The 15,457-nt window shown below is 39.6% G+C and overlaps 1 protein-coding gene across 3 annotated transcripts in view; it reads left to right on the forward strand.

Annotated features, from left to right (window-relative positions):
* Positions 1 to 15,029, forward strand: part of LOC101467428 (leukocyte surface antigen CD53) — a 28,536-nt gene extending 13,507 nt beyond the window's left edge. For 2 of the 3 annotated variants that reach the window (XM_004565817.3, XM_076890669.1), the window contains exons 7-8: positions 6,697 to 6,780; positions 7,002 to 8,169. In XM_004565817.3, coding sequence (XP_004565874.2) covers positions 6,697 to 6,780; positions 7,002 to 7,067 — 150 coding nt within the window. In that variant the 3' untranslated portion in view covers positions 7,068 to 8,169. Of the gene's footprint in view, positions 1 to 6,696; positions 6,781 to 7,001; positions 8,170 to 14,285; positions 14,438 to 14,796 lie in introns of those variants that run through there. The other variant, XR_013101104.1, reaches the window with a different exon arrangement.
* The last annotated feature ends 428 nt before the right edge of the window (positions 15,030 to 15,457 follow it).

The following is a 15,457-nucleotide window of genomic DNA, read 5'->3' on the forward strand; positions in this document are numbered from 1 at the left end:
AATTATCAAAATTATTCACAAAAGGCTTCAATGAACACAAAATCTGTGCCGACAAAAAGCACAGTAAAGACAAGTGAGCAGTGCACAAAAATGAAAAGATATTCGAGCTCGACGATTGACTGACTTTAGCCTGACTTAGTTAGCACCCCGCACCGTACAGGTAGTACAAGCACACCTGAAAACACTGACCATTTACCAGCTTTAAGCATTTGGGCGCAACCCCATTAGTTCGCCGATTCACCTGTTGCAAACGTCCATGTTTCTATCAAGTCTCATAAATTCATCGGCAACTATTACTAACTAGTCTTTTGAGTCTCCACATTCATAGATATTGAAATTTTGTCTTAGCATTTGATTGAAAATAACCTGGCACTGTAGCGGAAAAGTCAAAACAAACAGTAATAAGAACACATTTCTGACTTCTCTCGAATAAGTGAAAAAACACTTACCTTCAGACTGATTAGCTGGTTCCAATTCAACTTTAATGTGTCCCATGTCAGTCAGTTTTAGGGGAAAAGTGTTAAGTTTAGATGTTTCATTTACTTTTGAGATACTCCCGCATTAATTGGATGAGAAATTTGGAGTCTAGCAGAGTTGTCACAAATAGTATAAAATCTTCAGATATAATCCAATCAACCGTGCATTTAACCTGACTGAACTCCATCCAGTTACCTCTGACTACTTCTAAGTTGCACATCTTAACGGTCCGTAAATTGTCTCTGTTGTTCTTCCACCATCTCATCATCAATCTGTGCTGCAGCAAACTGGGACTGTGGCACAGAATAGTTGATGGACATGTTGTTCTCCTGCTTTGCAGCTTTGTTTGAGTCTGAATCGCGTCTTAAACGGGTACAACTAAGAAAAGCAGATCAATATTTTCTTCTTGTTGTTATTTAATGATGGTTGGCAACCGGCGAAAGGAGCATTAACCGCCTCGATCACTATCTTCTATCCGCCATTGTTGTTTTGAAAGTGAATACCCGACGTGTGCGCCATACATCACATTGTACGTCAGGTAAAGGTGTGTTGTCGGCTATGGCTCTCCCATTGAGATGTGTAACAAGTGCTTCACACACCTGTCGCATAAAACGCCTTAAAAATGTAACAGTCGCTTTAAAAACACAACCCAACGCGCTAAACATGAACAAACAAAAACACCCGTGTTACATTATCATGTATATCCAGGACATCTCTTCTGAACCAAGACAAAGTGGTGCTACAAAGGAATTATTTCTATAGGAGAGTGCATTTAATAGCAGTCTGGCCTGCCACAAAATGCACCGCTAAAAATACAGTTTCTGCTTGTCCCAGCATTTATTAAATTTAAGAGTGAAGTTGTAGGACTGATGCTGGTTAATGGTGTAGGTTTGTGGATGTGACACCTGAACTTGTGTAAAATGACGACCACAGCATATTCTTTTCAGTGAACTTTTGGTTAGTTCACTGTAGCTAGGCAGAGGTGTCTTAAAAGTACCACCTTGTGCAGAAAAAAATGAAGTTCCAGTATAAGAAAGAATAAGAAGAGAAAAAAGCTACACCCTGCTAAATGAAGTAACTTTTAAACATTACTCTAAATGTAACATATAGAAAGGAAAAGTATACGTTACCTAGTAAGTATACTACTAATGCTTCTTGGGACTATATTGGCCCCCAGTATATAGAAGTATACTTGAAATTAGCTTTTAGATGTACTTTTTGTTCACTATAAATGTACTAGCATAATGTCCTTTCCAGTCTATAAGAGTATACTTAAAATATACTGTACTCTAACACAATACTAAACTTCCAAGTATACTGTTAATTTACTTTTTAGTTCATATTTGGCTTACTTCTGATTGAAACATAGTAATTAGAATAGAATAGAATAGAATAGAATTCAACTTTATTGTCATTGCACATGCACAGGTACAGGGCAACGAAATGCAGTTTGCATCCATCCAGAAGCGCTTTAGCCATGATATAGATATATTACAATATATATTAGCAATAATATAGATATGTAAGTATATTACAGAAATGGTGATCTTAGTCCGGAGGCTCCTGTAGCGCCTCCCAGAGGGCAGGAGGGTGAAGAGTCCATGTGATGGGTGACTGGGGTCTTTGATGATTTTCCCAGCCCTTTTCAGACACCGCTTCCTGTAGATGTCTTTTATGGCAGGAAGTGGTGCTCCGGCGATGCGCTGGGCAGTTTTCACGACCCTCTGCAACGCCTTCCGGCGCGAGGCAGAGCAGTTCCCGTACCAGACTGTTATACAGTTGGTCAGGATGCTCTCGATGGTGCAGCGATAGAAGTTCACCAGGATGTCTGAGGACAGGTGGTTCTTCCTCAGAGTCCTCAAGAAGAAGAGGCGCTGGTGAGCCTTCTTGACCAGCTTGGAGCAGTTGGTCGTCCAGATGAGATCCTCGGAGATGTGGACTCCCAGGAACTTGAAGCTGCTCACACGCTCCACAGCCGTCCCCTTAACCCTTTAGAGCCGATCGGAGCGGGAATGATCTGTTATGCGTAACTATTTTTAAATCCCAGTAGCACTGCAACCACGTAAGCTAGCGCAAAAATTTTTTTTGCATATGAAACCGGAGGAGTTGTACTTACATCTGATGCCATCAGCTTGTCCTAGGTCACGGTTTCCTTCCACATAAAGCTTTGCAAAAACTGCATAAAAAGCGCTTGCAGGAACAAAAACATAATATTCCAGAAACACGCTTTACCGATCTGATCAGCTGTTCAAAACACTTCCTATGTTGGAATAGACGTCAGCGCGAACTTTTGCATTTCCGCCATTACCTGCCCGAAACCGGAAGTGACGTCATTTTCGCGGAAATGTAGTCTTTTTTGCGATCAGGGCCTCAGGGCCTATACTGCTCTTTTTAAAAGTTATCTTTGACTTTATGACTTTCTGTGTCGTTTCTGGGATTCTTAGGACTCATATTGCACTGCTGGAAATAGTTTATTTTGATGCATATGCTGCTTTTTTGCAAATTTGCAGTATAATATTTATTTTCATTTTTCCTGCAGTGTATAAAAATTGGTGTATTTCAAAAATAAAACTATGAAGACACTCAAAATAAATTTCCTGTGGTGGGAAACTATTTTGTGCAACTTTTTTGTATTTACAGTTTTGAGGGATAAGACTCTTAAATTTCTCTAACTACAAATATATGTTAAAAAATCAAAAACGATTTTCAATTTTTTTGTAGTTTATTGCACTTTTTTGCAATTTATGTAATTACTATGCACTTAATGAATACATATTATTAAAATCTGGGCTATAATGGTTGTATTGATGTATAGCAACTTGAAATGCTCCCAAAAATGGCTCCACAGCATGTAAAAATATAATATAAGCTCTGGCGGACTTGGTTCTATGGTAGGTCTTAAAGGGTTAATGTGGATGGGTGGATGTGGGTCAGCATTCCTCCTGTAGTCCACGATGAGCTCCTTGGTCTTCTCGGTGTTAAGCAGCAGGTTGTTTGTGTCGCACCACTCAGCCAGACGATCCACCTCCTCCCTGTAGGCGGCCTCATCGTTGTCACTGATGAGGCCAATCACCGTGGTGTCATCTGCAAACTTAATGATGGTGTTGGAACCATCAGCAGGTCTGCAGTAGTGGGTGAAGAGGGAGTAGAGGAAAGGGCTCATCACACAGCCTTGTGGTACACCGGTGTTCATTGTGATTTTAGATGAGCAGTGGTTATCCAGCCGGACATGTTGGGGGCGGTTGGTCAGGAAGTCATTTGCAGATGAGGGAACTGATGCCCAGGTCTGTCAGTTTCCTGATGAGTTGTGAGGGGTGGATTGTATTGAACGCTGAACTGAAGTCTATAAACAGCATTCTGGCGTAGGTGTTGTTGTTGTCCAGGTGTGAGAGGACAGAGTGCAGTGCGATGGAGACTGCATCCTCTGTGCTCCTGTTCTGGCGGTATGCAAATTGGTGGGGGTCCAGGGTGGGGGGGAGAAAGGATTTGAAGTGTGCTAGGACCAGCTGCTCTAAGCACTTAGTGATGATGGGGGTGAGTGCTACTGGGCGGTAGTCATTGAGGCTAGATGGGTTGGAGTTTTTGGGTATCGGGACGATGGAGGTGAAACATATTTTTCACATGTAACAAATCAATCAATTCCCCAGACAGTCAGATGATAGTTCCAACTATCAGAAGGCTTCCTTTGCAGAGAACTACACTCATAGTTCAAGTACCAGAATTATATTGTAAACAGGTGAGAAAATGATTTTAGAGTTGAGGTTTATTAACCATTAACCCTTTTCACTCACGGTTTAAACAATTATTTTCATTCCACTTTGTTCAAAAGGTAAAAGACAAATTCTTGTTTAAAACATCAATTATTTGTTTCATAGTTGTTTTAATTTTACAGTTAAAGCACTACAATGCATGCTGGTGTCACGATCCTGGGTCTTAGGACCCAGTGTTTTGAGTTTTAGTTCATCTTAATGTGTATAGTATGTTAAGCTCATTAGGCCTCCTATGTTCATTTGCTTATTAGTTCCCCCTTGTGTTTCCAACCCATGTTAAGTCTCCCCTGCTCTTCATGTGTTTCATGTCTGTGTCTTACATTGTCAAGTTCCGGTTATCATGTCTGCGTCTCATTATGTTTCCTATTTTATTTGGAAGAGATCCTGTGCTTTTATATCATGGTTTATGTTTTGAGTCCTTTGATGTACTGTTTCTTGTTTCCCTAGATCTCAGATATTTATGGTTATCTTAGGTTTAGCTCTTTGGCTTTGTTATATGGCTTCCCTGTGTTCCATGTTATGTCCACTGTGATGTTTTGTACCACGTTTCAGGTTCCTATGTTCTGTCTCCCCAGTTGCTGTTAAGTTTGCGTGTTTTAGAATTCAGTCAGTGTGTTTCCTGTTTTACTTTGAAGGTCCATGCCTCATGTGAGTGTTTCTAGCTTTGCTTGTCTCGTCAGTCCTGATTTCTCCGAGCTGTGCCCTCCTTCTGTGTCTCATTCCCTCGTTATCCCTCTGTGTATTTAAACCCTGTGTTTCTCTTTGTCAGTGTCGTAGTCTCCCTCATGCTGTGTGTGATTCTCCCCGTGGGTCCTGGTATACTTTATGTTTAGCTTTCCCAGTTTAGTTTAGTACTGTTTTTGTGTTTCACCCTTTGCCAGCATTAAAGCTGTGTTTTTGAGTTTACGTTTTGTCTCCGTGAGTTTGCGTTTGGGTCCTCTCCTGCCTGCCACACAGTCGAATCATGACAGCTGGGTATTTCATTGTACTTCTTAGTATACTTCAGGTATACTTCAAATACTCTACATACTACCGTACATAGTATACTACAAGCACTACTATACTACAAGTATAGACAATTTTTTTTATACTTTTCTGTATACTTCGAACTGGACTTAAAGTATGCTTAAATGTAATGTGGTCTAAAATCTATAAAAGTACATAGAAAGTGAACTAAAAGTATACTTCCTTGTTTTCAAGTTTACTTATAATATACTTGATATTCTTTTTTTGTAAGGGTGAGACTGGTTGTTTGATACAAAGTGGACTGTAATTATGTTTCACATTGTTTGAATAAACAAATAAATGTATTAATATATGAGGTTCAATTCAAGAAATTCCATTTTAGTGTAGCTGCAACTTAGTCCTTAAGTTAAAAATGATGCTGCATATTGTAGTTTACATGTCATAATACTCTCACAATGAATTGCATTTTATGGTAATACACTCGGAATGAGGATTTAAGTAATTACTCTTAGATCTACAGTAAAAAACACCAGAAATCCAGATGGTGTAATAGTATAATCTCAGTAACATCACCAATTAATACATTTGCTGTATTTTACAGCTGTTTCCATGAGTACAGTGAGTTACCATAAAAATAATGTAATCTCATGGAATTTTCCCACAATGACATGCAAATTACAGTACTAAACTGCTAACATCCTTTAGAGTTTTTTACTGTTGATTTTGCAGTACAAAGCTATGGAAATTACTGCAAAGGCTAACAGTGTACTTTGTTTTAGAGCTGCTTGTTGGTTAAAAATTGATTTGTGAAGAAATTCATGAAGACATTACTTGTTCAGGTGAAAAAATGCTTGGCTTCTCGAGCTCTGACTCTCTCAGTCTGGCTACCATGTGGGAACCCCCCCCCCCAAAAAAAAAAAAACCAAAAACGAAAAGCTTGTTCTTAATTTCTTCAGTCAGTGATGAGTAAAATGTGCTAGCTTTGTGGGGAATTATTTTTTTGTATAGAGAAATAAACTGGTTTCAGTGTAAATCATCTAAATTAGTGACACTCTATTTCCTTGTAGCTTGCGGGTTATTTGTTTTAAGGTGCACGTTTCTGAGTTATGCCAGGGAATCGTGCATCTCTGAGGAGCTATGGTATCCAGGATCAAGCATAAATGATTACATAGATATCAGTATATGTGTGTGGTATCAGTTATCAATGTTGTGCCACAGTTTTCCATTTTGGACTTTGTGTTATGCACTACCTACACCAGTAAGACTCAACAATAAAACCACTGACAGCATAAATGAATGCATTGATCTGGTGGGAAACTTCGGCTCCTGACATTCATATGAACACTTTGTCATGCACTCCTCACTTAAACATACGGAGAATTTTTCCCCTTTTTCTCTTCTTGTGCTTGAGGTATAATTGCATGTATGCTTAGTATCGTAATGTGTATGAGTAAAGGATAAACATAAAAATGTTGCCTTTCAGGGTTGTGTTGGGAAACTGCAGGACTGGTTTGCCAAAAACTACCTAAGCACAGCGGCAGGAGTGGTCTCCATGTTTATCTTACAGGTACAGTTTCTCCCCATTACAGCTGCCAGTTAGGAATGCAGCAGGTGTTGTCCACTAGTGGAAACCTTAACATCCATCAGATCAGCGATTCGTCTAGGGTTGGGGTTGTTTTATTTATTATTTTTATTTTTAGGGTAAACTCAAACATTTTCTGGCTAATGAGATTTTAACAGAATATTGTAAACTTTTTTTCTCTGCTCATCTTCTCTTTTTTTTTACAGTTTCTTTGCATGTCTATCACCCTCCCTCTCTTTTGCTGCTTTGCTGTACGTGGACAGGGTTACTGAAAAAGGTCCAGAGGAACTCTACCTGCAATTCACAGATACTTTCCACATGTCAAGACGATGCTTTTCCCTATCTCAGCTTTTTATTAATCTGTTCCGAACACCAAAAAATCCGCTGCTATTTCCATCTGTCAAAAAGGGAGCTAGCTGATTATCGCCATTAAGAATATCATATGAGGTGACAGATCATTAAATGTGATACGGAGACATGTAATTGGATAAAAAGTGATGACATGATTGTGTTAGCACTATTCCAACCCTGTAGGATGTCAAGACATTTTCTCCCTGTGAGTGCTGGGTGTTCACCACTTCCTTGTATGTTAGACTTGAGATAGACTAAAACCATAGCAAAAGGACTCAAAATCTTGTAGGTAGTGTAGTGGTTTTTAGTACTGACATTTCACCCCCTCTTCTGTAAGAATTAGCCAACACCACCTGTCTTAGAAATGTCCTGCTTCTCTTCTAATTAAAGTCCTGGCTAACGTCACATCCTGGTGTTTTTAAAGTGAATCTGAGCATCTTCCATCTTCTACTGTTATCAGCTCAGTTTGGTAGACTGTCTAAAACCAGCATGTAGGCTTGTTTAGCCTCTTAACATCCGCCAGGTCATCAGTGAGTTGACTAGTATTAGCCACATGCTAATTAGGAATATTTTTGTGAGCTAGACAATGTTACTTTTCAAATGAAGTCACATACTTTTAGGCATTACAGTTTTTCTGATAAAAGCTTACCCCTCACCCCTAACACTAACCTTTGGTTGCCAGTGACAAAGTGGATGTAAATGAGGTTAAGAACTAGCATGACGTTGTAATGAGGTCGAAACTCTCAGTTGACTGCAGCAATGTTCTTAAGGTAGTGCCATTAAGATCAAATTATGTATAACCTGGTGTGCTGTGGTAATAAAGAAATCACAGTTGTCTCAGTTTTAAGTTGTGAAGTGTTTTAATTTTTTTATGATTTCTTTATTTAATCACGTTTATGTGTTTTCTGGTTTAGCTGATCCAGCTGATTTATCCTGTGAATTCCCCAGTAGTTCTTGAAAAGAGGGGCATTTAAACTTGTGTATGGTCCCTTAATGTATTTAATAAAATAATATATATGCTGATTGTGATTTATGGTGGGTTTTTTGTGTGTCCGTTTGTCTTATCTGCCAGTACACTTTCTAAGAGATGAGTCAGAATGCAAGCCCAACCCACAGATCTCTGGTATTTTTAGGATGTTCTTGTTTGGTAGGGCCCAACTATTGGCCCCAAATTATCTTAAAGACCTCATGGGTACCATATCATCCCATTAGAGCACTTTGCTTTTAGACAGCTGGGTTACTTGTTGCTCCTAGAGTATTTAAGTATTTAGTATTTGCTCACAGGGGGTCATATGATTGCTGGGGTTTTCTCTGTTTTCTTTGTTGTAAGGTCTTTAACTTACAATATAAATCGCCTTGAGGCAACTGTTGTTGTAATTTGGCACTATGTAAATTAAGTTGAATTCCCAGAGCTTCTTTTCTCATTACATCCGTCATACTCCACTAACAAATAACAAAACAATCAAACAAAACAAGAAAAACACTACAATACTCCAAAAACACATTTGCGTACCTCCAGATTTTCTTTCTCTCTCTTTCGCTCTTTTTTTAATTTAATTTTTTACGTATCTGTCACCCTTAAATGTTTTTTTGTCTTTCTTATTATGTATTTTTGTGCTGGCTTTGAGCAACTGTCTGAGAGCAACTTTTTAGCCCTGAAAACAACTAAATACAGCTTACAGTTAAACTGCTAAAAGTGACATGGGAGTAGTTTCCTGCTACTTTCGGCTGCTCCCTTATCACAAGGGGTCACCAATGAGAGCAGTGCCACATGTCTGATTTGGGAGATCCCCTTCCTGATGTAATCCCAAAGGCAAGTTGTCTTGTCTTGTTGCTGGAGTCTTGAAGAGTACCATCGCAAAGTTAAAAAAAAAAAAGGCAAAACCACTCATCACCCTTTAAGGGTAAGTATATGGGACCTTTAAAATATGATGATCATTTAGAGTATTATGTAGGATTAGGAAGAAGTAGGTATCTCTGAATTGTGAACCGGCACTGCATGAAATAAAGAAATGTATTTATAGATAGCGGTAGTGCAACGGGCATCAATCTGGATCACTGTGTCTGTCTTTTGACTTACATGGCAGGTATTAATGTAATGCCTGTGGCCATGTGGAAGCTTTGATAATGAAGGTGATGTTTATTAAAAAGCATCTCTGTGGCAGCAGAACCACACAGGATGCTTGCGTTTGCGCTGAAGATTTATCAGTCTGGCATGGCGAGAAATGCATGTTAACAACATCCTCCTGTGGTGTGATATTTGTCCTGATTGATGTCTCCAACAATTTTTCCTGAGATGTTTTTATGATCGCTGTCTTCTTTCAGCTTCAGGCATCCTTTGAGTGTGTTGTTGTGGAGTGGCATATTTAACCCTTTAAGACCTATAGAACCAAGTTCGCCAGAGCTTATATTATATTTTTACATGCTGTGGAGCCATTTTTGGGAGCATTTCAAGTTGATATACATCAATACAATCATTATAGCCCAAATTTTAATAATATGTCTGCATTAAGTGCATAGTAATTACATAAATTGCAAAAAAGTGCAATAAACCACAAAAAAAATTAAAATCGTTTTTTTAATGATGTTTTTTTTAACATATATTTCTAGTTAGACAAATTTAAGAGGTTTATCCCTCAAAGCTGTAAATACAAAAAGTTGCACAAAATAGTTTCCCACCACAGGAAATTTATTTTGAGTGTCTTCATAGTTTTATTTTTGAAATACACCAATTTTTATATACTGCAGGAAAAACAAAAATAAATATTATAATGCAAATTTGCAAAAAAACCCAGCATATGCATCAAAATAAACTATTTCCAGCAGTGCAATTTGAGTCCTAAGCATCCCAGAAACGACACAGAAAGTCATAAAGTCAAACATAACTTTTAAAAACACCCGTATAGGCTCATAAGGCCCTGATAGTAAAAAACTACATTTCCGCAAAATGACGTCACTTCCAGTTTCGGGCAGGACATGGAGGACATGCAATAGTTCGTGCTGATGGACGTAGGATGTGTTACAAACAGCTGATCGGATCAGTGTTTCTGGAATATTATGTTTTTGTTGCTGCAAGTGCTTTTTATGCAGTTTTTGCAAAGCTATATGTGGAAGGAAACTGTGAGCTAGGACAACCTGGTGGCATAAGATGTAAGTACCACTCCTCCTGGTTTCATATGCAAAAAAAATTATTGCGCTAGCTTACGTGGTTGCAGTGCTACCCAGATTTAAAAATAGTTATGCAAAACAGAGCGTGCCCGCTCCCACCGGCTTTTAAAGGGTTAATATCTAATAGGTTTGCTGCACTTATCACTTATATTTTTTAATTAGCTGGAACAAAGAAAGTCTGAGAGAAATTGTGTCAAATTAAGTGTTCTATCATGTACTGCACCACCATGTTCACTGGCCCACATAGCAAAATTGGTATGGCCCGGATCAGGCCCACACAATGTGCTTACCCATATGGAAAAGATATATATAAATCTTATAAGGTTTGTATCTGTCTTGTGTGAAACTTGTATGAAAAGCATACAAGAGTAAAAACAGATATAAGATCCCTTAAAAAATTATATAATGAAACTTTTATGTTTTGGATACTTACTAAAACAATATACTGTATGAAAGTAATGTGAAAGTGGCCACTTTCATGAGTAAATCATGTAAGCCTTATATGATTTACTCATGAAAGTGGCCACTTTCATGAGTTAAGTCATATAAGTTTTTACTATTTCTTTTCCATATGGGTACACATGGCCCACATACCGCAAAGAATGACGGCCCTTTAGTGGCCCACACATGGGCCAGCACAAGGCCAGTTGCATACACACTGGTGGTCCTGTGCTGGCCCATGTGTGGATTACCTCTGGCAAACCTGATCTGAGCCACCAAAGGGCCGTCAATCTTTGCGGTATGTGGGCCATCTGTAGGTGGTGTGCAGCCACGGGCCAGTTGTAGACACACTGCTGGCCCTGTGCTGGCCCAGAACAGTTTTACCTCTGGCCCCAGATGTCAGCCTAATGTATACCTTAATCAAGCCATGCAATAACAACATGTGCCAGAACATGCAAAACAGTGCAACAGTAACAATGCCATTAACTCTGTTCAGACAGTGAATGGACTGATTCTTATATGGCGCTTTTCTAATCTCCCAGATTACTCAAAGTGCTCTATACAACATGCCACCCAATCACACAATTTCGCTTAACTGAGGGCATTCATACACATTCATACTCTTGACATGCAGACTGGAGGAGGCAGGGATCTAACCACTAACCTTCCGATCCGTTTGTAACCTGCTTTACCACCTGAGCTACAGCCTCCCACTGGCAAAGATGAGTAAACCCTCACTAGGTTTTGGATAAAGTACACTCACAAACCTGTCAAACCTGCATTTGAGACATTGGCTACCATAGCAGTATAGTATTGCAACATGGCATTTGGGTCTTCTAACTAAAATAGGAAAATAGGAACATAAATAGTGCCATTATTGCCAGACGTGGCCCACATCTGGTTGACATACACCCTGCCATGACACCAGTCAGTCAGAAGTGCCAGCTTGATGCCAGATCCGGGCTAGACCTGTTTTCCATGAGCCTGGGCCCCATAACCCAAACCATAATCGGGCCAGATATTGCATGCCAACGCATAAACAGTGGCATCATTGCCAGACCTGGCACACATCTGGTTGACATACACTCTGCCAAAACACCAGTCAGTCAGAAGTGGCAACTTGATGCCAGATCGGGACCAGACCTGTTTTCTGTGGATCTGGGCCACATAAACCAAACCACAATCGAGCCAAATATGGCATGCCATCACATAGTGCCATCTATGCCAGACCTGGCCCATATCTGGATGACATACGTCTTATCATGCCAGAAGTCAGCTAGCAGTGCTGACTTGATACCAGATCCGGGCCAGACCTGTGGGGGTTGGTTTTGTAATGTGCTAACAAGATGGACTGATGAGAGCACAACATCTGTTTGTTAAACAAGCTGAGGGAACAAATTCAGGCCAGGGACTGTGTTCAATGATTACAGAGTTAAAGCACAGGATGAGCTGCATTTGCAGAAAGATTTGGACCAAAACCAATCCATCTTAGTTGCTTTGTCTTATTAGACATTATGAGACAGCTCTATAGCAATACTTGTCCTAAATACATGTTGCAAATATAGACTGTATATAAAAGATGCACAAACACACTGTTAGTTCACCCACTGATTTCTAGACTGATCATTTTGAAACTTTAGCATTAGCATATTGGCGGCCCATGTTGAATGAGGAGTAACTTTGGAGTAGAGAGTGGTCAGATAACACTAGCATGGTTATCTATTTAGGTTCTCAGTCATCCAGGCCGTGGTAGCCTTGCATGCTCGGTTAGCAATCTGTATCCATAAAATGTACAGGAACAGGTAACATAACTATGTCCCTTTGATACAATTATGAAAACTGCAAAATGTCCAATAATGCCCAACCTGTTTTTGTACCAACTGGGTTATTTTAACATGGGAGGTTATAGGGATGGTCTTAGTTTTAGAAACAACCTCAAGTGTCCATGATAAGATCAAAATGAACCAAGCAAGACAAATTAGCATAATTAGCCACAATCAGGAAAAAAGTGCAGATAGGGAAACATAGACGTGATGGGAGTTTATGTGATTTATAACGCATGCTTCTTTGGTGTTCTTTTTGGAGAGAAGATGAACAAACTTAAATTATACGTTTTCAGTAAGTTTTCAAAATGTATGAAATGGTTGAAGGTTCAAGTTAACATGGCGCCATAGACCTTCGTGTGTTCAGTGGACCAGACAGACAAATGGTGCCACTCCCAGGTGAATAAAGTTTTTACATTATGGTACAAACAAGACATGACTGTGATTGGTTAAAAAGTTGGGGAAGAGCCTTGGCTCTCCCGCATTTGGCACTTGGTTTGACTCCTGGCTCATCTTACATTCAAGTCCAGTTGGGCATTTCCGTGTGAAGAGAAAAAGGGGAAAAAACTCCTCCCTACTTAGTCAAAGGAGCTTGCAAAGAAAAGCGTCTGGACTTCTTTAAGTTGCTTGAAGACGTTTCACCTCTCACCCGAGAAGCTTCTTCAGTTCTAAGGTCAAATGGTGGGGAGTCCTAGATTTAAACCCAGTGGGAGTATCCCCCCACAGAGGGACAAAAGGACCCCCTGATGATCAGCCAGGGTTTCGGGTGAGCTCATTGTGAAACCTGGCCCCACCTTATCATGTGAATTCCTGAGGTCAGATGGCCCAGGATGTGAGTGGGCGTTTCACAATGAGCTCACCCGAAACCCTGGCTGACTGGGACCCACACCCATTTTCACACCTTGGCTCAGGCGATTGGAGGATCATCAGGGGGTTCTAAGCCATTTATCAACAACAGCACAAATAAAAGGAAACTGCATGAATCCAGTCTTGATGACTGTTATGTGACCACATTAAAAAATCCCTTTGATCCAAAGGCTTTGTCCCCTGACCTCGGGTGTTTTGTGGACTACTGCAGCACTCCTCTGAGACATTAATCAACATCAAATTCTGAACTGACAGATAAGACATAAGATGTGAGCTCTCAGCTGCCCTCAAAGGATGCAAAGTATGGGTCTTCCACAGATCAAGGAGGCAAAAAAGAGACCAAAGCACAAAACTTGATGTGTGAGAGGATGCTCTTAAACCCCTCACCAACATTTGACTACAATGGACATCTTGTTATCCACATTGTATCCCTTTAAGATTTTTGGAAGATGAAGACAGCTACAGTACAAAAATCAAAGTTGCCAAATATTTCAAGATGGACTATTTCCCATTGCTGGACTCACTGTGAAAGATCTGGACCCCACACAGCATTCAGGTGACCACAAAAATGTTCCTTTGTGGTTTGGCACCATGATCTTTTCCTGACACTCAGCTTGCAGCTGACTCCATACTTCACACTCTCTCGTCTCAGGTCCCTGGAATCGGGAAAAGGAAGAAGACGTCGTTAGCACCTGCCCAATCAGCCTTCCTGGCAGAGCACCTTGGCTCCACTGCAACACCGCTCCGCTGCAGCGGAGCCAGAGACCACACCCCTGCCACAGATTTAGACCTCACAAGTTAACTGGTAACTTGCCTTTCTATTTTCCATTCATCCCACAGACTCTCCGGAGCTGAGGGAGGAGGGCGATGCATTCTATCTATCCTGCTAGGAGATCAAACAGAACAGGATTACACTGACTGACTCCCAGAAAAAGAAGAAACTCCTAAAGGAAAAGCAAGAGAGCTCTGAAGAGCATTGTAGTACACAGCAGGTATCGTTAAATAAAAAGGAAAGCAACAGGATGATGTAATTGCCACTGATTAGTTGGCAAAATGTCATATGACATTAGCCTGAAATGTTGGAGTGTTTCAAATCTGCAACTCATTCAGCTTTTAATGACAGAAAAGTCATCTTATCAAAATTCCAAATACTACACACAATGTTTCTGTTAGCAGTTCTATTGTGAAAGAATTGTTCAGTTGTTTTTCTTAAATAATCAAAAGAACCAGATTTTAAAATTCATGATCATTACCACAGAGTAGAGATTACGATAAATACAAACACTGTGATGTGTGTGTTTCACTACTCCCTCTCTCTTTTTTTTCTCCTTGCCTTTCCCTGTATCTACAGGTGCCCGGAAACTCCTGCTGGGAAGGTCTCTGCTGAAGTAGCTCACTGTATATACCGTAATACAGATTTAAAGTTGGTTGTGTCAACAAACAGGTACAATAGGAAAATATTTATGCATTTGTAGAGCAGTTTTAAAGTACAAAAAGTGCATTTTCTATTGTGAAAGAATCAGCTGCTTTTGATAGAAAACCAGTGTAGTGCATAAAACTCTTACTTGACTTCATCACTGCCTGAATGACATGACAATAAACGTATTTTAAAATTACTTTTCTCTGTTTGTTCAATCAAGTATACTTTTTATGTATGGTTTTTACTTACCTTCACTTCAGCATTGTTACTTACACAGGATACTTTCACTTGTATCTACTTGTAAAATATTATATTGGTTCTATTGTGAGATATATACACATTTCTGCAAATACAAAATTGAAATAATCTTCTATATGAATTTGCCCCAAAAAACCACAAGGTGGGAGCATCAGAAAATGGCTCAGCCACTTGAGGTAGATGAACATGTGTTACAATGTTTCTTTCATACTTGAATATAGCCATAATTTGTAAATTATGTCATATACAATGCAGTGAATTTATCAGAGAATGTATCTCTTTATTCATTTATTTAAGCTGGATAAAATAAAGTGGGATCAGCAGGCTCCATTTC

This window comes from Maylandia zebra, linkage group LG12 (assembly GCF_041146795.1).
Source record: "Maylandia zebra isolate NMK-2024a linkage group LG12, Mzebra_GT3a, whole genome shotgun sequence".
Classification (NCBI taxonomy): domain Eukaryota; kingdom Metazoa; phylum Chordata; class Actinopteri; order Cichliformes; family Cichlidae; genus Maylandia; species Maylandia zebra.